The sequence below is a fragment of the Anarhichas minor genome, unplaced genomic scaffold (genome assembly GCF_050575085.1).
Source record: "Anarhichas minor isolate MPS153535 unplaced genomic scaffold, ASM5057508v1 ptg000062l, whole genome shotgun sequence".
NCBI classification, from domain to species: Eukaryota; Metazoa; Chordata; class Actinopteri; order Perciformes; family Anarhichadidae; genus Anarhichas; species Anarhichas minor.
This window is the reverse complement of record NW_027466508.1, coordinates 7,491,048-7,514,834: the sequence shown is the minus strand read 5'-3', so window position 1 is coordinate 7,514,834 and position 23,787 is coordinate 7,491,048. Positions and strand designations below refer to the sequence as shown.

The 23,787-nt window shown below is 41.7% G+C and overlaps 1 protein-coding gene across 1 annotated transcript; it reads right to left on the bottom strand.

Moving 5' to 3' along the window:
- Positions 1-333: 333 nt before the first annotated feature.
- pla2r1 (phospholipase A2 receptor 1) lies at positions 334-22,560 on the bottom strand. The gene is made up of 30 exons (XM_076077850.1): positions 22,416-22,560; positions 20,874-21,254; positions 20,563-20,736; positions 19,315-19,479; positions 18,936-19,049; positions 17,981-18,130; positions 17,466-17,660; positions 17,212-17,375; positions 16,854-16,964; positions 15,119-15,231; positions 14,859-15,028; positions 14,542-14,750; positions 13,866-14,011; positions 12,489-12,573; positions 12,248-12,383; positions 12,127-12,162; positions 11,868-12,028; positions 10,683-10,744; positions 9,954-10,057; positions 9,726-9,862; positions 8,183-8,300; positions 7,873-8,012; positions 7,608-7,749; positions 6,035-6,270; positions 3,736-3,910; positions 3,468-3,602; positions 2,961-3,083; positions 2,708-2,884; positions 2,442-2,477; positions 334-1,383 (listed from the first exon to the last, which is right to left on the bottom strand). Exons 1-30 carry the CDS (start codon positions 22,558-22,560, stop codon positions 1,166-1,168), a joined length of 4,458 nt encoding a protein of 1,485 aa, XP_075933965.1. The 3' UTR covers positions 334-1,165.
- Positions 22,561-23,787: the final 1,227 nt, after the last annotated feature.

Below are 23,787 nucleotides of genomic sequence, written 5' to 3'. Positions count from 1 at the left end.
ACCTGTGATGTGCCAATATGTAGTGATGGTGAAATGCTACAAGCTAAACGCAACACATGTATCCAAAAGGAGTGGACTAAATTATTAAGAAGGGACCAAATCTGCAAACAAACCTTACAGAGCTTACGTGGAAATAGATAATGCATGGTAAGATATTACTGTATGAATTATTTGATTTGGTTCTAGGAGGAAATGGCACTTCATGGCCATGCTGTGGAGACATCCTGCTGATGAAAAAAAAAGTGAAGTAATTGATGATCTGAAAAGGGGAAACGTTCAGAGGAGTTCCTTTTTCTTTGAGTGTTATTCCCACAGCAAGTGATGAAACTGGAATTGTTCGGCCTGACCGCAATTTATTAAAACACAAAGAAAATTGTGCAAAAATACATCTGGTAATTTGCTTTGCAGCAGCAGATAAAAGTGAACAAGGGAATGAATTTGATCATCACTTATGCCTTACACATTTTATGTTAGTTTAGAACAAACAACTCTTTTGTCAATACTTGTGTGAAGCATGTGTACTTAAAAAAATAAAATAAAAACACAAAAGTAATACTGATAACAATGCTGCCCCACGCTCCTGAAATTCTGAATGAAATGTACAAAATGACGTCACAAATGTTACTGTAATTTCTATTTTGTCACCAATCTGCCTCTTACTTATGACAATGAGTTACTTTTGACCCCTGAAGTGGATCAAGCCTTTCTTTCACCTGTTTGAATCTCCTAGTTGAATAAAATCTTTCTTTATTATTTTTCCAAAATACCGTTTTCCAACTATAATTGATTAAATACTCACACTGCGGGAGAACAACAGGCATCAAGTGTTTAGTACCTAGCATCCCTTCTTCAACAATCTCAGTTATGTTTGTCAGTCAAGAATATTCCAATGTGGGCTCTTCAGTGTCAACACAACAAATATCTTCACAATCGTTTGTCTCATTCAGATGTTTTGAACGCATGAAAACTGTTGAGAGCAACTGGGATCCTTCGATGCACATTCTCAAATTACAAAAAGGGGAAATGTCTGCCGTCATCATCTCACCACTGTCCTGAGGAGTCACAGCTTTACAGTGTCATGTGGCGTTTATACCCGAAGGTGAAATGGCGCGAGGCAGACAGATAACGGGAGAACGATGGAGACCGTAAAGGACTCACTTGAGTGCTATTCTCCCGAGTGAGCCTCCAGGTGTGTGATCAGCACATTTCCATCCGACTCCGTAGCCTGTGAGCTGGTTTGTCTGTAATAAGCACCGCTGAGCGTATGAAGTCCACGAAAACGTGAAGCGTTCCTCTTGTACACAAACCACATCGCTCCTGCCACCAGGGCAAAGATCAGCACGGCCACCAGCACCGCAGCGGGGATGACGCCGTGATGTAAACCTGAAATGCACGGTAGCTTTTATGTGGCCATATTTTTGTTGTAATGTGTGGTCTCTTTGAATTATACAAACATTAATACAGATATATTTGCAGTGGTTTAAGAGGTAATCAAATCCTAAGTGAAAGTAGTAATACCCCACTTTGAAAATACTCCGCTACAAGCAAAAGTCCTGCAAATGTAGTGGAGTAAAAACCAGTTTAGTAGAGTAAAGATATTTGTAGTAGTACAAAGTACAAAGATGTATTTACTACTATAACAAATATAACGCAACACTTTTGTTTTCGCTCCCATTTTTCACGAGTTGAAATAACAGATTTAAGAGTTTTTCTTTGCACAAAAAATGTGTATTACTCTTAAATATTGTTCACAAATTTGTTAAAATCTATATTAGTGAGCACTTCAATAATCCGGCCACCTGACAGGTGTGGCATATCAAAATGCCGATTAGTGGCATGATTGTTACACAGGTGTGTCTTTGGCTGGTCACAGTGAAAGGCCACTCTGAAATGAGCAGTTTTATCACCAACACAATGCCACAGATGTTGCAGGTTTTGAGGGAGGGGGTTCTCTTCTCAGGTGAATCCTGTGTGACCAAAAAAATAATGCATATCTATAGCCCGATTCGTGTGAAATCCATAGTGCAGACTAGAGGGCCTGACAAATGTATTTCTTCAAGATACATTGCACATTTAGATGGCCTTTTATTGAGACCATCCCAAGACACACCTGTGTAATAATCACACTGTTTAATCAGCATCTTGATATGCCTCACCTGTCATGTGGATGGATTATCTTGGTAAAGGAAAAGTGCTCACTAACCCAGATTTCAATACATTTGTGCATAAGAGAGAAATAAGCATTTTGAATGCATAGAAAAAACGTTTACATGTTTTATTTCAACTCGTGAAAAATGGGAGCAAAACCAAAAGCGTGTATATTTTTGTTCAGCATATAGTTACATTCCACCACTGTATATTATTAACATGCATCACATTGTATCATAATGCTCATGCCACCCATCCAAAGTGTAAACCATTCAGATGAAAGTGCACTTTACCATTTAGAGGTTCCACTTCCACCTCAGCAATTGCATCTGCAAAAGAACACATACAGCGGAGTTCAATACAACTCATCACGTTTTTTATTTATTCACTTTTATTTTTATTCACTTATTGTTCACTTTGTGGCAGCAGAAACGAGTTGTGAACATGTAAGTATCACCATATTATTTTGGGGACCTACAGCAACAAATATTCCAATATGTTGTATGAGTTCAATACAGGGGACCCAATATTCGCTCAGAAGGCCCCCAATTCAATTTACCTGAGGTGGTTTTGCAGACGAAGCCGAGCCGCTCGGTGCACTTCGACAGGTGCCACACACCGTCAATCACCCTGGTAGTCACACAGGCATCTGCAGTCAGCTGCTTGGAGTCTGGGGCTTTGTTGGGCCAGTTGATGTAGTCCATAGGTGAACCATCCACCCAGGCCAGAGAATCAGCTAAAAGCAAAGTCCACAAGTTAATGAAATGGGATCGCGATCATGTGATGGGTACCAGAGAGGGATAGATTCTTACTGTCAGTGTTGAAGTACATCCCCAACCACACGGCGTGGTGAAGGAACCCCGACGACCACAGTTGCTCCAGAACAAAACGATTCTCTGTCTCACTCTCAATGGTCAGGACATCTGAGGTGTTGACTAGGACGAGACAGCACCACAACAAACTCACAACTACTCTCCATTTTAAAGCATGTAAATTCTCTGCAAGACAACGAATACATGTCCAACTATTCCTTTAAAAACAATTACAGAAATTGAAAACACCATTGGTGTAAATTATGTAGCCGTAAGCATACTTTTACTGTTTATATCTATTTCCTCTAAGTGGCATTTCTAATTAAGAACTCAACCACAGTTTTCTAAGTAGCTAGGGCTTCTCAGAGCAGCTCCTCTAGCTGACCTGTAGGGGGAGTATGTATTCCATCCTGCAGATTACGGTGACTTAACATATTTCAATTTTGAAAAACAATGCATAAATTACTTTGCAATAAACAACCAAAATCGCATCTTATGAATCTCTACCTTTCTGCCTGCAGTGCTCTCTCGACTCTTCAAATGTAAGTTTCTGCACCACAGGCTCAAAGTCGTAACAGCCATGCCTGAATTTCACCCATGTGGAGGGACACGCCACCTGGTATGAGATGAATGGTTTATTGCCTGTGAGAGAGAGAGAGAGAGTGAGGGACAAAGGCAGAAGACACTTTCACACATTATGAGTGACAGAAACTCAGCAGCTGAAGAGGTGCAGTGTCGACTGAGCACTGCTATTATTCAGTGAAGTAGCACTGACTTGGTGGGGGAACATGACACAGGGCTCCTGGTAGCAGAGTTTCACAGTCAGCTCTCCGCCAGCCTCCGCTCTCGTCCATGTACACACACTCTCCCGTCACAAAGTCGTCATCGCCCGCGTCCCAGTGTGTGTACACCGTGTCACTGCCATCTGACCACTGATAATTGATGCCACTCTGTAAGGAAGTCACCAGAGTGTCACTGAAGAAGTTGCACTTGCAGTGGCGCTCTGCCAGGAACACTCAACACCTAATTCACACGGACCTCTGACTGTGTTGTTCTTTTTTTGTAGTACACATTTTGCACTTATGCTAAAATCTGTTTTTTTATTTGTATAGTTGCAGTTTTTAGTTCATGACTGTGCTTTCTGAAATACTGTATCCTGGGTTTGTTCTTCTAATCTAGAAGCATCACTAAATGTAAAACTCAAATTGAAATAATCTTGAAGAATAACATGATTCGTGGCGGTCATAATACTAAACTATGACGAAATTAGTTGTTATTTGTTGATATTGACAGGGATGGTCAATAATGAGTGCAATAAAAGTTAAAAGAACAACATTATTGGTTCATGAGATAGAAATAAACAGAAACAAGATCAGGCAAGATGAAAAAAATAAAACAGAGGTAGAAAGAGAATCGGCTCCCTCACTTCCTGTGTTCATTTCTCTCCATGACTAAGACATTCCACGGGGGCTCAGTGATAGTTGAATCCAAATGTTAAGGCTCTGACTGTCTGCTGGGAAAGCTCATGCCTGTGGATGAACTACCTCTACGTGGGCAAAAAAGGTCAGGAGAAAAACCCGAGAGGCATGTGAGACAACTGTAACTCGCCATCGGCGGACATCTCTTTAAAACTAAATAATTTAAAGAATCTGAGGACCTTTTGTTCTACTTTCGTTTCACAACTGCGGGCAACATATTCAAATTTTGTTCCAAGCTATTTTGCTTTTACTATAGGCTTTCTGTGTGTATCTATTTTTAAAAAAGAAAGGAGGAGCTTTAGATTTTTCCATTTTAGAGCAGGCAATTAAGTCTGGTCAGGTGGTGCATCATGGTACAGCACACAGCAAAGTAGGTCAAAGACCTAGATACTCAATCAAAAGTTATGATTTGCCAGCATTACTTGAGTGTTTAGCTATCTACATGATGGTGTGGGATAGGAAACTGACTGCCAGTTTTAGGATGCTGATGACGTGGACATGCACAAACTATGCTTTTGGTGAAAATATATATATATTTTTTAAAAAGCACATTGAAAGTATTTCTAAAATTCATCGCATGCATGCAGATGTGTATTCTCTGCAATTCATGCTTATTAAGAAATATTAAAAGGATTAGTGTTAGGAAATACTCTTAGTTGCTTTCCTGGCGAGAGTTAGATGAGAATACAATGCTGCAGGGAAGTTTGGAACGTCGGAGGTTTACGTCGCACTGGTTCCCTCTACAAAAACAATCAATGGGATTTTTCCATCGGATTATTCGAGAAAATAAACTCTGTGGCAAACACAAGTCTATGATATTTACATGGGAAATGAACACTACTTTTATGATTTTTGAAGCATGAATGTATTCGCCAGAGATAAAAATAAACAAACTACACCACAGTGAGGCTGTGAAGGCGGACTAGTCGGCGTGATGGCGTGATATAGTCACATTTAGCCACTTGTTAGCAACCGCCTTTTTTGAGATACATAAAAGCGACAAAATTCACAAGAAGAATATTTACTGACGCATTTATAATGTAGAACAAAACATTGACTTCGACTCTGGTGAGGGAACCGGAAGTGCAAAAATGTTACGTTTTAGGACTCATTCTTGCAGCACTCTATACGTCTCTCATGTTCAGCCAGTAAATGGTTAGCTTAGCTTAGCATAAAGACTGTCAGCAGGAGACAACTAGTTAGAAAACAGGAGTCCTGTCGTCACCATGACCGTGTGACTTAGCTAAAAAGCTGATGTGTTTTTTTACATTTTTGTTTTTTGTAAGGATAAAAAACCAACCAGGGAATAACATGTTAATAAGTTAGCCAGGCTAGTTGTTTCCCCCCCATTTCCTCTCTTTATGCTAAGCTAGCTAACCGGCTGCTGGCTGTAGCCTTATATTTACCGTAGAGACACGAGAATGCCATACCATCAATCTTCTCATTTAATTACTGCTAAAAAAGTGACTAAGCGTATTTCCCAAAACGGCAAACTGTAGAAAAGCAGACAAACACACACACTACTCTCCGACACAAATACAGTAGACATATACTGTGCAGAGGTATACAGTACATATAGCATTAGAGGATACATACGTCTTGACTATACAGTCCAATCCAGTGGGGGACTGCCAATCTATTGACAAGGACAGTAAGGAAAGCCTGGTGGTATGCATCTGTAATGCTCACTAGGTCAGAATCATTCTCCATGCACATATGCATCGCCCCGTACCAGCTCATGTTGCCAGACACAACCTTGTAGCTGCGGCTCCTGTACTCAATATTGTCAGGGAGAGGGTGGTGATAGGAGTGGGTGGGGGGTTTGGATATATCTGTAACAAGGAAAAAAGAACAAAAGAGAGGAGTGTTGGAAGAAGGGTAGAATGATCACTTCAAAGTGTTAATGTTTGGCACACATGCAATCAACGGATGACTGATTAGCTGTCACTCATACATCAATTAAAGGAGTAGTTTGACAATTTCCTATCTATTCATTTAAGGTTAACAACAAAAACTATCAATTATCAGAAAAACGATGTAAGGTTACATGAAGGAGGGCCTGGTGTGCCCATAGAAATGTGACTTGCCACCATCCCTGGTGTCATTATGCGTTTGGAGTTTCATTAAAGATAAATACATTTCAACCTGGCATATTCCCCATAAATGTGGTCATTGTGACTCTATGGGTCATGATAACTTATGGGATACGGGATAACAAGGATATCAGGACAAGCTGCTCAAGCCTCCTTACTGCAGCCTACCAAATAAACATACTATTTGCGAGAATCATTGCAAACACGAGTCTGACCGAAAGTAAAGCAGCCGCCTGTGATAGCCAATATGGTTAACTGCATAAGGATCTACGTCCATACAATGGAATCACATGGCCACATGGGAAACACACCAGGATGCAAAATACCATATTGTTTTCCTTTAAACACAGTAAGTAACATCAGAATTCACATGATGTAGAACCAACCATGAAATGCGTTGGAATTAAAATGACAAAGATTCTAAATTACATCCATATATGACATAATGTCACTGTGGTTGATTGTGCTTTTTTTGCACCTGTTACACCACACTCAACAGTTCTATATGACATTAAGAGAATTAATTGACAAACATCTATTTGCTATGTAAAGATAGAGCGGTGTAATGGAGTTGCTTTCCGTCTCGAGTGTGTCGTTATCCGAGCTTCTCTGTGCTTCGTTTACATGGCCGGTCTGCTGGCTAGCTAACCGCCGCCGCTCTGCAGTCTGCTCATATGGCGGTAACAGCTGAGAACAGTCATGTTGAAAGTCGTGTGGAGGCAATCATAGATTTGATCTGAATTCCCTATAGAGCTCCTTTAAGTTACTCTTTAATGTGCCTTCATATATCGTTGTGTTTTCAATTTTGTTAATGTGTTTAATCCTATTTCTGTAGCATAGTATTTTCAGTTCTGTTAATCATGCTGTCATCTGTGGGCCAGAAACACAGTATGTGGCTGTCAGGAAAGAAAACACCTGTCAGCACTGATGGTGAAGGTTTCTTTGACTTGCAGAGAGAATAGGTTATGGGAGAAGTAGAGAATGTGAGCTGACAGCAAAAGACAAAGACAGACGTGCAATAAAAGACAGGCAGTGACAGAATAAAATCAAAGATAAAGAAACTGAGGGAATCTTACCTTGAGTTTTTTGACAAACAAAGCCATACCCAGTCTCGCTGCACTTCTCATCGTACCACTTTCCTGTCAGGTGGAAGTTGTGGTTGTTGGAGAGAACAGTACACAGCGGCTCATCGGCAAATCCACTGAGCCACTCATCCTCCTGGGGTTCATAAAGCACATATTAATACACTCAAACCTTTTCATCTTCAGACACTTCCACCAATAATTGGTTGCAACAAATTGTAGCAGTGTAGGTCAACCTAAAGTATGCACAGGAGCTTACAGTGAGATAGCTCTTTGGTCCAATTGGAGACCAGTTGGTGTAGCTGACGGATTTCCCATTGGTCCATCTCATGGTGTCCTCATCCCGCAGACCAATCCACACACCTACAGAGCTTCCCTGGAGCAACATAGTGATGTAGGCTGCAGGAATGATGGCGTGAGAATAGGAAAATTGAGAAAAATATATAATTAATTAATGTAATTATATGTATAAATAGCACACTGTGTGGCCTTTCTGACATGCCTACCAAATACATTGTCTGATGGTGTTTGTATATGGAAATCTACCATTATTCGGACTTTGCCTCTACCTTGTTCAATCTCGTCCTCTACGGCAACCAGCGAGCCAGCGAAGGAGGAGCAGATGGCCTGGGCATCTTTCCAACTCTTTCCCTCCTTTGGGCCGTCAGGGAGGTGAAGCAGGAGACACTGCAAACACATACACACACACATCCCACACTAAACATGAATATCACATTGCGAAATGCAAATCATAATTCCCCCATCACCACCAGGACGCTTGTATGAAGAAGTCAGAAGTCAATGTAAAAAAATAAATAAAATCCAAGCACGTAGTCTTGTTTCATAGACGGAGAGGGATGCGATTTCATGTTTGGCAGCTTTTTGCATTGACAAGAGCTCTGTTTCTTAAATTTGATGGGAAAATATGTAACATTACTCAAAGCATTAACTTCTTTCACTGTTCAAATCCACTAACGTTAACCTTGAAAGGCATGTGTGCAGATATATTTAAAAGGAGTTAGGAAGGGTTGCCTTTGTGGCCTATTGGTTTGAAGGAACAGTGTGCATTTATAGTGATCTATAGGCCACCGTAGTTCTCTGACACGCTTGGCACACAGTTCAAGTTGGTGGCAATCTACAACCTCAAAAAAAATATTTCTCTTTGTTCCATATTTTGAGCTCGAGGAGACAAAAGGACAGACATTGCCATACGGCTTTCCGTTCTGTTTAATATGCAGAACAATGACTGCATCTATTCCAGGTTACTGCGTCTCATCTGGTACCAAACAGTAAAGAATGTCTGGTTACTATCATGTTTTTAACTACCTTTCACAGATATTGTTTTGGTGGAAAATTATTTTTTACATTGAGAAGATTTCACATGTCCCCAAGGGAAATGATTTTCTTCAAAATGTTTCTTTTATCATCCAATATTGTTTTTTTACTTGAACAATCTAGTCCTTTATTTAAATAAAACTACATTTTGAGATCTAATACTAGTCAAGATCATAGAAGATCAGCTGGTTTTGCTCTTTATGGAGGTTGACTCAGCTTGAGCATCACCAGCGGGGGGGGGGGGGGGGGGGGGGGGGGGGGGGGTGATTCTGAAGTTGTCAACATAACTCTCTCTCAAGGAACAGTGAAAGTAAACACAAACATCCTGCTTTTACCCGAGGCAGCTGGGAATTTGGGGAAGTGAACTGAGTTGTGGAAGAGAAGAGGATATAACGAGACACTTTTTTTTGCAGTTTGCACATAACAACAATATAAGCGGATAATCATTTAAAATAACACTTTACTATAACCCCTCATATGCAGCATTTATACACGCTAAATAAATATATCATGTGGCTGTAAACAGTATATGTAAACAATTATGTCTTCTCCTAAGAATATATATTAAATACTATTGTGTTTTATATTGTCATTCATCTGTCTACACAACAGCTTCCACTTATATGCATTGAGTTAAGGTTCTATAAGAGGTAAGTATTTTTGAAGTGTCTTTGCCTCAACTGACTTTAATTCACACAAATCTATGATGGTTGTCGCTGCTCCACCCTGCTGCTTGAATTTGTGTGTGTGTGTGTGTGTGTGTGTGTGTGTCCGAACCTTGTGTCCAAAGTACAGCCATTTTGCCGGACATCCTCCGATGTAGTGCGGCTCCCTGGGAGTCTCCACCACAGACACAGTCCTTCTCTTGCATACATAGCCGTGGAGATCGCTGCACTTACTCGCCGACCACTTCCCTGCGACGTACCGGGGAAACCTCCACACATTCTAGTACAGTGCGAGCAGACGTGCATCAGAGAGTGTTTTTCTGAATGTGCACGTGTTTACCTGTTGAAGAGGTCATGGTGACACACAAGCCGTTGCTCCTTGGGCCACCACTGGCAGTCCTCTCTGCCCAGTTCTGAAATTCTACCTCCGTCTTGTCGCTCCACCTGCAAACAAACACACAAATAGGTTTAATGAACGGACCTCACCGATGTCTTGGTTTTAATGAACTCAACTCAAGCCTCTATTGTGCTTTGTTTGGCTAGAAACTCAACCAAGGCCTTATCAGGTTTTGTTTTGTTTTAAAACAATCTTGAGCTAGGGGTCCTGTTTTGTTATACTCCTTTTTCATGAGGTAACACCCCCTTTGCCCATTTTACCTTCCATATCATAGTTTGTATAACCGATTTGCACTTCAGTCGGCTTTATGTCGCGTTCCCCTTGAGAACAAATGTGCAACATGCAAGCTACGATACATGAGGTTATTTCGTCTTGCTCATTTTGCCATTTTTCACTGATCAAAACACTACCCGCAGGAGCTGAAATGCGCATGAGCATGAGCGCATGAGCATTCCAAAGCCCTGTTGCAGATTTATCTTCAATTTGGGAGTGGCTGCCACTGTTGGCAATAAGTCTGCAAGCAGTGATCGCAAACTGCTTTTGTGATTTGGGCCCCTGGGTTGTAACTACACCAACATTTCTTTACTCGAGCTGTTGAACAAAGTGTCGACTGCTCTAATAGAATCAGTGGCAGCAACGGGAAATGTTTAACAAACTCCAAAACACACACACCTGGCCTCCTCTCCAGGCTCAATGGACAGGCCAATCCACCAGTCTGTTGGGCCCAGGGAGAGCTGAGGAGACACAGTGACAAGAACAGAGATGAAAAAGAGCTTACTTCACTTTTACCCTCCTCCTTTGCAATCCAGTCCTCGCTGGGCCAGAATTTCTTTTTTCAGAGCCTCTCTGACATGAGCGTCCATTCAGGCGGCCCCCTTGGCCCGTGCTTCGTCTCTTTCATCGCCTCGTTTTGTTCCCTTTATCCCCTCACAAGCCTCAACACCACAAGAGACTTTCTATAGAGACGCCCAAAAGGCCGCTGTCAAAAAAAAAACCTGCCTTTTTCTTACTCCCTGTGTGTGGCGGCACTCGAGCGTGAAAGCATCCACATATGAGGTACGTTTTAACTAGGCGATGTGCGTCTGTAAACACTTGAGTTTGTATGAGTGTGTCAATTGTGTTCACACTTGTTCATGCATTTGTTTGTTTTTTCACTTTGTGTGTGTGTGAACTGTTGGGAGAGAGGCCTATTGGGCCATTCAATGGAGAAGAGCCCCTGTGATTAAGTACATTGCTTTGGCTGTGTACTACTGTGTGACATTGTGCTCCTGCTCACTGAAAAAAGCCCCTGGCATCATTTTGGGGTCCTAGCAATTAGATGGCGGAAGTATTTGCAAAGGGAATAAGTAAATGTTGGAGTGATAGGGGAAGAGGTGGGAAGAATATAATAAAGAAAAATGCTGTACTTGCACAGAGATAATACTGTTAATTTGGAGCAAATTGGTTGCAGATATTGTTTTGTGCAATTGAGTAGATATGTCTCCATTTTAAAATGAGCTAAAATTGTTATATTTCCTTTTGAATAAGCGCTATTATTTTTGTTATTTAAATGAATAAATTACATTTTACCATGGTGCATGTTTTACAAAGACATGAGGATATGAAAGAGATATTGCAATCTTAATGATGTTTGGTTATCGCAATCATATCATTCTGATTCTGCCAAATGCCGTATTGTTCTTGATAATTCACTCTCATGTTCGGAATGAAATGCGGATGGAGAAATTAATACCAGTGCTGTATGATACCACTTTATGATAGTGATTATGAAATAGATGCTATGTTACGAATATATCTCCGTCATGAGGACATTGACATTTTGTGAATATAGGTTGATGAGCAGTGGCAACAACAAACCCTCTGCAAACGATCCTTGACAAAGTGCAGCTCCTCTCTGGAGTGAATGGACAGCAGGTAGGCTCCCATCATCTGACAGGCCAGAGAGACGGCGTCCCATTCAAAGGGCTGCTTCGCCAGCAGGTACTCAGCTCCGCGGTGAAAAACCCAGGGCTCGCTCTCTGTGGGGGAGCCAGGCGGACAACAATATAAATCATGTCTATCAATGTCTACAAAGCTTGTGTTTGCCAGAAGCAACGAAGTAAATGAAAATACTTACGCTCGGTGTACCAGTAGGGTTTTTTCAGTTGGTCACCTGCAACATAAATCAAAGTCTGGTAGGTGTGTGTGTATGAGCAGTATGTCTGTGTGGATATTGGTGGGGTGGTGAGGGCGATTACCTCTGGACAGCTTGCAGATCCACTCGTGTTTGGTGTCACAGGGCTGCGGCATGAGAGCGTTGGTCAGGTCGCTGTACACAGCACAGTCCCTCCTGTCATCCTCCTCGTTCTTGTCCTCTATGAAGGACGTCACCACCTGCACCAACACATGAGACAAAACCATAGTGGTTACACCTGCTGAATGTTTCTTTGTGTTACAAAATGGCCTTTGGACACTTTGTGAGCCTCTCCATGTACTTACAGGGGAACCATCAGACCACTCCCAGGCTCCGGGATGTTCAGGGTCTCTCTTATTTAAACCCACCCAGAACCAGCGGCCCTCTGTTCTGAAAAAGAGCAGCAGAACAAAAAAAAAAGACAATGCAACACAAGTCCGTCTCAGCAAGTGTTTTTTATACATTTTAACATTTGAGATTTGACAATGATCTCTCATGTACTTCACCAGCACATTGTGGAAGAAATCTATGGGAGTAAAAAAAACTGTTTATAATATATTGTATCCTTGTATTTAGTTTTAGACTTGGACCACCAAATAGGCCATTGATGTGAGCTTGTTTGTTTAAGCAATATTTCATTTTATCATTGTGATCTGGATTATGTCATGACACTCAGTCTAGGTGGGAAAAGTAAGCAAAATCTGTTATCACTTTACTTTATCAGTAATTTTATATTGTAATATAGTGTAGATTGTCTTAAAATTGTGCTGGAAATTCTAGGGAATATTTGCACAGGTGGAATAACCAGAAGAAAATGTGGAGTGCCCCAGGGTTTAATTCCAGGACCTTAGGACTTCTTATTTTTCTTGTATGCTTCCCAACGGTCACATCAAACACATACATGGTGTTGCCATGATGAGCCTTCTGATCTGTCCTTTCTGGTTACACCTCTGGCAGATGTGAAAGATTGGATTTCCATACATTTTCTTCAATTAAATTCTGAAAACCAGAAAATCTGCATGCAGGGATCAAGTCATATCTTGGTGCTATTGCCGAAGAATTTTTTTTTAAATTTTGAATATAATATCAGCAAGCTTGTCCAGTGTTTATCATCAAGATTTTTGTATTGCTGTCATTATCTTCTTTTTAAAAATAATTTTCTTCTTGACATGTTTTATACGCTGTATATTCTAGATTTCTATCTTATGTCTGGGTCACTGCTTTTTGCCTTGTTGATTCTATTCTGTTGTTTTATTGTTTGTTGTGTGTAAAGCACCTTTTAACATTGGTTTAGAAAAGTACTACACACATACACTTAAATAATATTATTATTATAAAAAATTGTAAATCCAATATTGTCATTAAAGAGCACTGCTCATTGAGTTGCAAGATGTATGCTTGACAAATTTATCATCAGACAACCCAAACCTAACTTACTTATTTGATTCTACAAAATTATCAAATTATTGCAGCACATTGATATTCTAAAATTCTTTACTTGGTTTCATGACTCATTGTGTTTTATCACACAAGGGGTCCAAAACAATCCCAAACCACATTTCATCTACAACAGCCAGTCAATAAATCCTTTACCCACTGCTCTATGCATATAAAATGAACCTGATGCATTATCATTTCCCATAACATTCCTGCACTGACGAGGCCCAGAGGGCTGTACCAACCCTTCAAACATGGTACTGAGGAGCTGCTTAACAAACACCTGCTCCTCATAGTGGTAGAAACTGGCCAGCTGAGCGCCGAGGGCCTGGCAGAAGAAGTCTGCTTCCACCCAGGAACGCTTCATCAGGACTTTCTCATTGTGGAACACCTAGAAGAGCAACACTTAGTTAGTTTTAGTTTTTATCTGTATACATTCAAATATATTCAGGTTTTTTTCCAATCATTTCAAAATCGCTCTGTCTGAATTGAGAATAATATTAAAACGTTTAAAATTCAACATAAATCAATGTGTATACATGGGGCAAACAAGGAACAGAAAATGATTAGCCTGCAATAAATGCATCTTGGGTAAACCTCATCATTTTAATTTCCTTTAAAATCTTTTCTCAATTCAAAAGATTATTTTTGAGTAAGTTATTTGTTAAGTTAGTACTTAACAAATAACTTACTGCCCTGTCCATAGAGCTGAAATAATAAATTGATTAACTGGGTGGTTGATCAACAAAAACAAATGGCCAAAAAAGCTAGCTTCGTTAATGTGAACATTTTCTGTTAAGTCTTTAATGGTAGTAAATTGAATATCTTTTGGACTGCTGGTTGTACAAAGCAGAGGAGGTAAGGAGAGAAGGTGAATCAGGAACACGAGTCAGGACAAAGAAAAGAGGAGGATGGTCCCACCTTAAAACAGTAGAGCATCCCAGAGTGTGATTCCCACCCTGGAGGACAGGGGGCAGACGCATCAATGTGGCGCTCTGGCAACTGGACATAGTGGTAGCTGCTGATGCTCTGCTTGCACACTGACAAGGCCTTGTGCGACTTGCAGTCTTTCACTTCCCAGTGACCCAACGCAGAGCCGCCTGACATGGCAACACAGCCACCAGCACTGACTAAGGAAAGGAAGACATGAAGCCGTTGAAAACGAGGACGGATATCACCATCAAACCAAAACACAGTAAACTTATTTATAATTCGTAAAGAAACATTTTCCAATTCACCTGGCTGGTGTTTGTTCCAGTTTGTGAAGGTAAGAGGCAGCGAGGAGCTGTTGTGAAGAAGCCAGCTGTACTCTCCCCCCTTCTCCAGGTCCATGAGGCCAATCCAGTAATACCTGCTGCTGTTGGTCCCTCTCTCACTCAGCAAACTGTTGACGAAGGCCTGCTCAAACCTGCCAGCGTGAGGAAGACCAGAGGATGAGAAGAGAGGCTCCAGTGTTGCCACAAATAAAACACAGCCAACCATGAGCTGACTACAGCACCTGTTTTCCACAGTAAGGAGAGGAGCAGTGCAGTAATATCCCATCTGTGCATCTTCATAGCTCTGTTCATGGCTTGTCACAGTGTAGCAGGAGTGGCCATGTCGCTTCCAGCCCTGCAACATCAACAAAACAAAATCAACTTATCACACACCATGTCATCATGTTCCTTTTCAAGCTGCAGCTTGTTTATATATTGCACAAGACAACGACATCATCAAATATAGTTTTAATATAATCAAAACGCACATATGATGAGAATGAGGAAAAAGAGATGAGCATTGAAGGAAAAATACAAACTTGTTCACACTTTTTTTGGTCCTGATCAAAATGTGTCCGTAACACCCGATACCTAAAATCGTCAAGTACTGAACATTTAGCGTTGAATGTTTAGTCAGATTGAAGATCTTTGTGATCTGATCTGACATTTAATATATTAGAGAACTTTGGATTCTTCTGTTAAATCTAAAACATGTTTGTCGTAACGAGACTTATACAGCCACACTAGCACCTCTGTGAGGCTGCAGTTAGGTACAGCGGTACTTTGAGCTAAAAGTTAACATGATCATGCTAACATGCTTTAAGTAACATAGCCTGATTTAAATATTACTCAAGGTCTGAAAAGTTTCCTTTTGGCATCACTACCAAAGCTCAGGTATTGTTATTAGCACTTCTACTGAATCTTTTAAAGCTGCACATTCCTAAGCTGGAGCGAAGGTTATTCTACGCGTTTGCGTATATGTGTGCAATTATATGCACGACAGTGTGTGTATACTCGTCTGTGTGTTAGTTGTGTGGTGGGGGTGTTTTGACAAGTGGTATCAATTTGCCCCCTTCAGCCCTATATCCCCCACCCCCCCCCCCCCCCCCCCCCCCCATCCTCCCTATACTTTGGGTCCAGAGGCCTACACAAACATTTACATGAAGACAAAACTCAAAGCTTTCTTTAAAACCAAAGTGTCTGGAAGCATTTTTAACAACAAAACAACACGGTGGCAAACATTTACAACACAGACAATGACGAGACTCAGGTGGAATATTATGCTTTTGTTGCTCAAGCCCGAATCATCAGAGACTGCTCGAGCATGTCCACTGATATTGGGCCTTCAGGGCCATTTTTGGGCATGAAGTAGCCCGATGACTCAGGAGTCTGATATTCTTGTAAACAGAGTCAATGAGCAACATGAATGCCAGACAATACGTCAGCAGTGGAGTGAATCAGCTCATTGTGCTTGTGAAGGGGCAACTCGCTCAGCAGTTGAACTGCAGCGGGCGTGCGGCTCCGCCTGGTGCACGTCCTGATCTGTGTGGGGCTATTGTAACTCTGCACAGCCCACAATCTGCCTGACAAAGTTAAAAATAAGTCACTTCAGTTTCGGTCGAAAGTAGACAACTTTCTATATTATTTAGCAGAATGTGGTAAAACTGTTAAGATGTCGATTTACCAAGTCAGCAAATCTGATTTTCTTATGTGAGATCCATTTTTCACTGGACTTGACATGAACTTGACATGAACTGACATCAGCATATACAAATACAATTACTGGAACAACCTGAAACCACAATGGGTTAATTCATATCAGAGGTAAACTAAGAAGATTAAGTGTTACGTAATCATGAAATGTGTTGTTATTGACCTGCTTCTGCTGCGTGGTTATGGAAAAGGTTGAGCTACTGTTAAAAAACAGGGTTTCCTTGTTGTGCCTGCATGTATGCACACGTGTGCTCATGTTCGTACCTCAGGACAATCTTCATCCAAGGCTCCAGGCTGATGAGCGGGTTTCTGGCTTTCTCTTCTACACACCGCCGGCAGTCGCTCATCACATGACGCTAAAAGCCAGTTACCTTCCTGTGAAAGAGGTCAACACTATGACTCTCACAAGACAGTACCCATTAATGTATACAAACATTTTAAAAAAGGAATTAGAGCTGACAATATCAGAAGATTCATTTATTAATCTGCAACTATTTTGATGAAAGTCAAACGAGAGATACGTTGCTTTTGCTTGTCGTCATTATAGTGAATTCAATATCTTTGTGTTTTTAAATTGTTGGCAAAAAAGGGAGAATTTTTACATGAAAGAATCACCTCCCACCTTCCTGTCAAATTTGACGCAGAGTGTTGCATCCGTCAGGTTGTGAGGAGGGTGATACTGGTGCCAGAGGGTGAGAGTTACTGGTGAGCCATCGGACCACTTAACGGTCGGTGACGATGCCGGTTTCCAGAGACCGATCCACACCTCCATACTTTCCCCAGACACTACGAAACATGGGGGCACGCGCACACAAAACAGTATTTAGCATCCTCTTGTCAGAACTTCATATATCTCTTTTGCATGACGCTTCTTACAGATAGTCAGGAGCTCGAGCAGCATCTCCACCTCAGACAGGGAGTGGAGGCTGGTGAGGTTTGCCCCCTGAGAGCCACAGGCCCGGGAAGACTCCTCCCAGCTTCCTGCCTCCGTCTCTGACAGCAGCCGAAAGCAGACACCATTATGAGGCCACCAGCTGTCAGCACACTCTGTGTGGACATACTGCCAGTTCTCTGTAGGAGGAAGAAGAATCGGGAGAGGAGGAGTAATCACAACAGGACAGACCAACAAAAGAAAACAAATTCACAGCAGACATTGTTTTGGTCTGGCCACCAACAGCGCAATAGAGAGAGAGAGAGAGGTCAGAAGTTAACTCCCCAGGTGCAGTGCAGCTGTTGAGGCCAAAAGCTACAAGAGCTAAAAAAAAGCTTCTTGTACATTTTGCACTTTGTCTCATCAGTCATCGCTGTTAGTAGGTAGGAACACCTCTGAAGATACAGGGAAGCAGTCTGCATGTCAGCTTTTATTGCAATGCGTTAGCGTATGCTCTCACCTAGCGGCTCTGCTCTCCGGGTGTCATTAGGTGTCTTCTTACAGATGTAAGGCAGAGCTGACTCACAGGACATACTCTGCCAGTGACCCTCAGAGGCTGAGTTGTACACTCCACACTGGCTGTTGTCCTGCAGCGGGCTGGCAGGCAGAGCTGATGGGAACACAGTGATGGGAGTTTTATTTTGAAAAGCACGTGTTTTATGTGAGAATAAATATTTTGTATATTTTTGGTTAAATGAATCAAGTTTATGATGTCCTTGTCTTTTCCATTATTGAGTAAATATGAAACTTGTATAGAATAATCTTTTATATTTAAAAAGAAAACATTGTCAATTCTGTATAAACCTCTTTTGAATGTTAAAACTACAACAGACAAAATCTTTTGCTTCACAAATACAAATGCCAGTACACTAAATAAATAGTATATTGAGGTGACTGAGATATATTTCCTATTACGTTACATAAGGTGTACTGAAGTGCCAGTCGAGCACAATGCATTGTACTGTATGTGCAATAACTGTGCTATGTATTACCGACTGCTAATAAGAAGCTACTATTAATCACACTCGGAGCTAATGGACTAAGCCATCTTCAAGGAGCCGTTTTTATGGATTTAATAGTTAATCAATTACCAGGGTTTATGTCAATCAACGCTCTAAGTTCTCCAATGCCACACGTCAGAGAAGGAGCTGATGTAGTTTCTCTGGCTCATACATTTATTCACGCCATGCACACATTTCACAATCTGTTTCCACGCTGTTCAATAAACTCAAAAGCAACTTTTTTGTATGCTCTCTCTGGAGCGCACACACTTGCATAAGCTCGACACGATTGTCTCTTGACAAAAACAAATGTTAAGTAATACGCAGTCAATTCACTATTCATGTAAAAAAAAATTAAAAATAATAACATGAAACGGACATTGCCCTCTCACGGACTGAACAAATAATCAGTACCTGTGGTGAAATTGACCAGTGATAGAGGTGCTCCATCAGACCACTGCCACCCCCGTCCATCCTTCAGGTGGTTCAGCCCGATCCACACCCTCGCTCCGACACTTGCAAGTCGATCTACCGCAAGATGATGTTGTACGAATTGTCAACAAATATTATCTGATTTCCATACAAATAAATGATGGGTTAACTATCGGCCGGTCTCACACGTCACTACGGGATTTTAAAGTAATCAGGACAGCAGACAGAGATAAATACAGGATAGAAAAATCTGTATGTCGTTTAGTTCTAGTGTAGCGTTTGTGGATGTAATACAGTACTTGGTGGATGTTCCATTCAACAGCTTTTTGGTCCCTGCATGTGTTTTTTACCAGATGCCTACCTCTGATATACATGTGCTCTGCCAGGCTGGTGATGCTGAGCAGATTTCCCCCTTGAGCCTGGCAGGTTGACAGAGCCTGACTCCAGGTCAGGATGGTGTACAGGTTGAACTGGTAACACGCACGCAGCTCCTGGTTCGACTCCCAGAAACGGTCACAACTGGAATCTACGAATAAAGCCACAAACTAAAAAGGCAGCAGGAAGCTGAGAAGGAGAGAGGTGAAATGAGAGAGTGTGCAGATAGTTTCCAGGTGTGGGTAGGAGTTTAGGCATCATGAGTTTATGTTAGCAAAGAGCAAGAATGGACTGCCAATGATAAAATAGAGAAGGCAACTAAATGTCACTGACCTTTTTACATGATATTGGGTTTGTATATATTGTTTGAGTCATAAAATTATAAAGATATTCATTATTGTCTGGTTGGAATTTGAGCAGATATAGACCCTAATGAGTACCGTATTTTCCGCACTATAAAGCGCACCGGATTATAAGGCGCACCTTCAATGAATGGCCTATGTTAGAACTGTTTTTATATATAGGGCGCACCGGATTATAAGGCGCATAGAATAGAATAGCGTCGTAAGCGTGTCTCTTGAAAGGTGCCATTTTGGGGTCTTTATACACACAAGTGGTGTTGGACTAGGAGTAAGCACAGTACCGGTGTTTACCGCGGTGCGGCTTTGTAGTTTACCAGTCGTACTGAAACATTTTGACAGAGCGCCGTGTACAACCAGTATGGATCAACCAATTAACCAATTGATCCATATATAAGGCGCTCCGGATTACAAGGCGCACTGTCGTTTTTTGAGAAAATTAAAGGCTTTTAAGTGCGCCTTATAGTGCGGAAAATACGGTAGATGTGTTTTTATTTTGTGACCTGGTGATCACAGTAAATGCTGTGCTATTAAAATATCAAAAGTATGGTTTGCTATGAGTTTGAATTAAACAAATTTCAGTGACACAAATGTATTTTTTATTTATGCACTGTATGGCAAAAAGTAAGTGGACACCCAATCATTACGCCTTCATGTGATCCTTGAACATTTCCCTTCACAACCATTAACATGTTGCTGTAGGAGTCGCCACTCTGGAGGACTGTAGTTGTGCACTGACGTTGGGCGATGATGTCTAGTGTTCCCGTTCATCCCAAAGGTGTTGGATGGGGTCGAAACAAGAGGTGTCCACATACTTCCGGCCATGTAGTGTATCTACTCAGGTTAATTTCTTACTCTGTTGCACTCTTCTTTACCTTGTACCGGACAGAAGCCCCATCTCTCGAACTCATCGTAACGAGTGGTGGTAGCACACCACTGAAGGTGGTCCTCGCGCCCCTCAGTCGTGCACTCAGAGTACCATTTGTTGTTGTATTTAAAGGGCAAAGCGCAGGGCATGCCATGTGCATTTCCAAACAAAGTGTGTATATCTGCAAATAGAACAAGCCTAGTATGATTTTACGCGACAGATACCCTATGCAGACACGTCAGAGAGTCACTAAGACGTCTTGTGTGTTGAATGTTTGATCAGAAGTCAGAAGACATGCAGGATGTTTCTGCCGCTTACCTTCATATGGATATGAGCACGGCCCCTCTCTGGGTGTGCCGTACCTTTTCCACTCATGGCCGGAGTTTTTCTTCACCACCACCAATCGTCCGGCCACGGCCACCTTCCACTGGGACGCCCCGTGCAGTATGTTTCCACTGCAGCGCCACCACAGCACGGGGAGGGCCGTGTCGCACTCGAACGTGCCGAGAGGCTGCGTCGTGTCAGAGATGTTGAGGCCCAGGCACGTGCTGGTGCCCAAGTTGAAGAGGCGATGCCGGGAGACCCACTTCCACAGCATGCGGCGCGTGGGCCGCTCGCAGTCCTCCAGCACCATGTTAGAGCGGTCCACCGTGATGCAGCGCTTCAGCGGCTCGCTCTCCAGGATGAACAGGCCCTTTTCTGAAGAGAGATGGACGAGAGACAAGGAGGACAGGAGAGGAGGAGGTGTGAAGAGGAGAGGGGCGAGAGACATGGGGGGGGGGGAAGTGAGGAATTGATGTGAATGTGTAACACACGAGAGAGGAGGATGGATTTAGTGAGAGCAGAAAATAATAGATTGGTATGCTTTATGATGGCATAACCACGCAGTAGGATGCAGAAAGATCTTACAGAAAGTCAGAGAGTAAAGTGAGAATACTTGTACCTTCAGCTTTAATATTTCACTTTTATTAAAGAAGTTTCTCCGCCAAAACAGAGCAATATTCAAGCTAAATGAAGGCCAGAGGGAACCTTTCATGTTTTCTTCCAACATGAATAAAGGTCTCTGTGTAACTGGATACTCTAACAAAACACGAGGATGTATACTGAATATATACACATGGTAGTAATGAAAGCAGCTGGAGGAATTATCTCTCCCCTCATGTCACTATTACATACTGAAGAAGAATAACAAGAGTGTATGTTCTCCGTCCTCTGTGTTTATACATGAATGGACTGTAACATCGTACTATTAAAGACACACAACTTGAAACTGATCTGGAGGAAAAAAAAGTATCATGATAACAGTAAGATACAATTTGAGTACTCGATTTAAGATTGTACTGTAACGATGATGCAGATTAGTATTCTGTCTGCCTTGACTCTAATTCAACATGCCACGAGACTCCTTTCAAGACTGACACTGATCATCAAGTCAACCAATCATCTCAGCCCTATTGCAAACAGGTTTACATGTTAACCATCTGCATGTTTCCCTCTTCAGATTTTACTTTGGGAGGTTCTATATTGTTTACTGTCAATAGTTGTTTCATCTTTGGGACAAAAAAACATGGACAGCACATGTTTCTCTTAGCTCCTGAGAAGTCCGGGTTTTTTTAAATTTTTTTTTTTACATATAATAAAAAAACACTGTTGTAATGTGAGCCAAGCTGCAGCAGTGGGGCTCAAACTCTGGTTCACAGGCCAACTTGGGGACTAGGCTACAGTTATATAATTACCTACCGTGATAAATGCACAGGACAAGAACGTGTACCGTGGGCTTATTTTGCAGGAAGTCGTTAATTAACATCTATCAAATAAAAGACCACCGAGCAGCAGCTGCAGCCAGATGATTCGACTTACTGTAGAACTCCGTGAGCTGTTTTTTCTCCAGGACCTCGTCGTCCTCCTCGCTGACACACACGCAGCTCTTCGCCAGCAACACTGCTGCACAAATAGTCGCCACAACAGTCACGGAGTCGATGAAACGGAACAACTGGATGAACATTTCGACGGCGGGATGCGGTGCTGTAGTGCAAATGTCCGCGCATTCCGAGGCTCCTGGTCAGGGAGAGTATTTTTTGGGCTCGCTGGTTTTCTTTCTCTCAGAAAACTTTGCGCCGAGTGAAGTTTTTTCAGCGGGGGACCAGCGACGTCACGTCTGACGGAGGAGCAGCTGCTGCTCTCCGGTCTGGAAGCTGCATTCCTGCCGCTGTTTCGTGACTGTTTTCACCCGGAGAGAGGCATACAACTCAATTTAGACTGAACGAAAGGCCTCCAATAATCTATAAACTCTATCTCTAAAAATATATAGACAGACAGACAGACAGACAGATTCATATTCACATTCATTCCAGTATCATAGGTTGAGGCAGGATAAAATAAGGGGAAATTCAAAGCAGTATAAACCTTTAACATACTGCAACAATGAAGTGATCAACACAGTAATGCATCAATAATTATAATCCCACATTATTCTGAAACGGGCCATTCTTCATAAATGGTACTTCTACTTTTGGTACTTTAGGTTTATTCTGATGTTAACACTATTTAATCTCTCTGAATACTTGATTAATATGCTGCACTGCCATAAATGACTCATTCAACAGTATATGAAATATAACAATTAGCTCCGCCTCATTAAATAGTCAAATTCTACTTGCACATTAAAAAAGAGTCAATAATGCTAATAGTATAATACTCACGGGGGTCAATGTTTCTGCATTGAGTACTTTAAACACTCCATATGTTGCTCATAATACTCGCCGTACATGTTTCAACTCAAGTACCATTTGCAATGCAGGATTTTTACTTGAAATTTTGTATTTTTACAATGTTGGGATTGCTACAGCAATTTAGTGTTGCGCTTTCATAAAGTTGGGTTGGGATCATGGACTCTATAGGTTGAGATTCAGGAGAATTAAAAGCAGCAGAGGCTGAGACATCCTGACAGACAGTCCCGAGTCTGATCAAGCCCCAAAAACACTGGATCCTACCATTTCCCATAATGCACGTGGATCTTCATGACACCCCTTGTCCCTCTGAATGCACACACCTTCACACCTCCACAGCCCAATCTGTGATGATGTGAGGCTTTTCACATTCGGTTGCCTCCGACACTAACAGCGGTAATACATTTTGCACAGAGCACCATAAACCAACCAGTACTCCTACACCAGAAAACTATCTGACCCCAGGTTTTCTCTATGGGGTCATCTGATGAAACAGCAAATAT

Bases quoted from the DNA above. Each gene is read 5' to 3' on its own strand.
- pla2r1 (XM_076077850.1), bottom strand. From the start codon at position 22,560: ATGTTCATCCAGTTGTTCCGTTTCATCGACTCCGTGACTGTTGTGGCG. The intron at 20,737-20,873 runs GTAAGCGGCAGA...TTCTATTTGCAG, and splicing joins GTGCTCATATCCATATGAAG to ATATACACACTTTGTTTGGA. The intron at 19,050-19,314 runs GTAGGCATCTGG...ATCTTGCGGTAG, and splicing joins AGAGCACATGTATATCAGAG to ATCGACTTGCAAGTGTCGGA.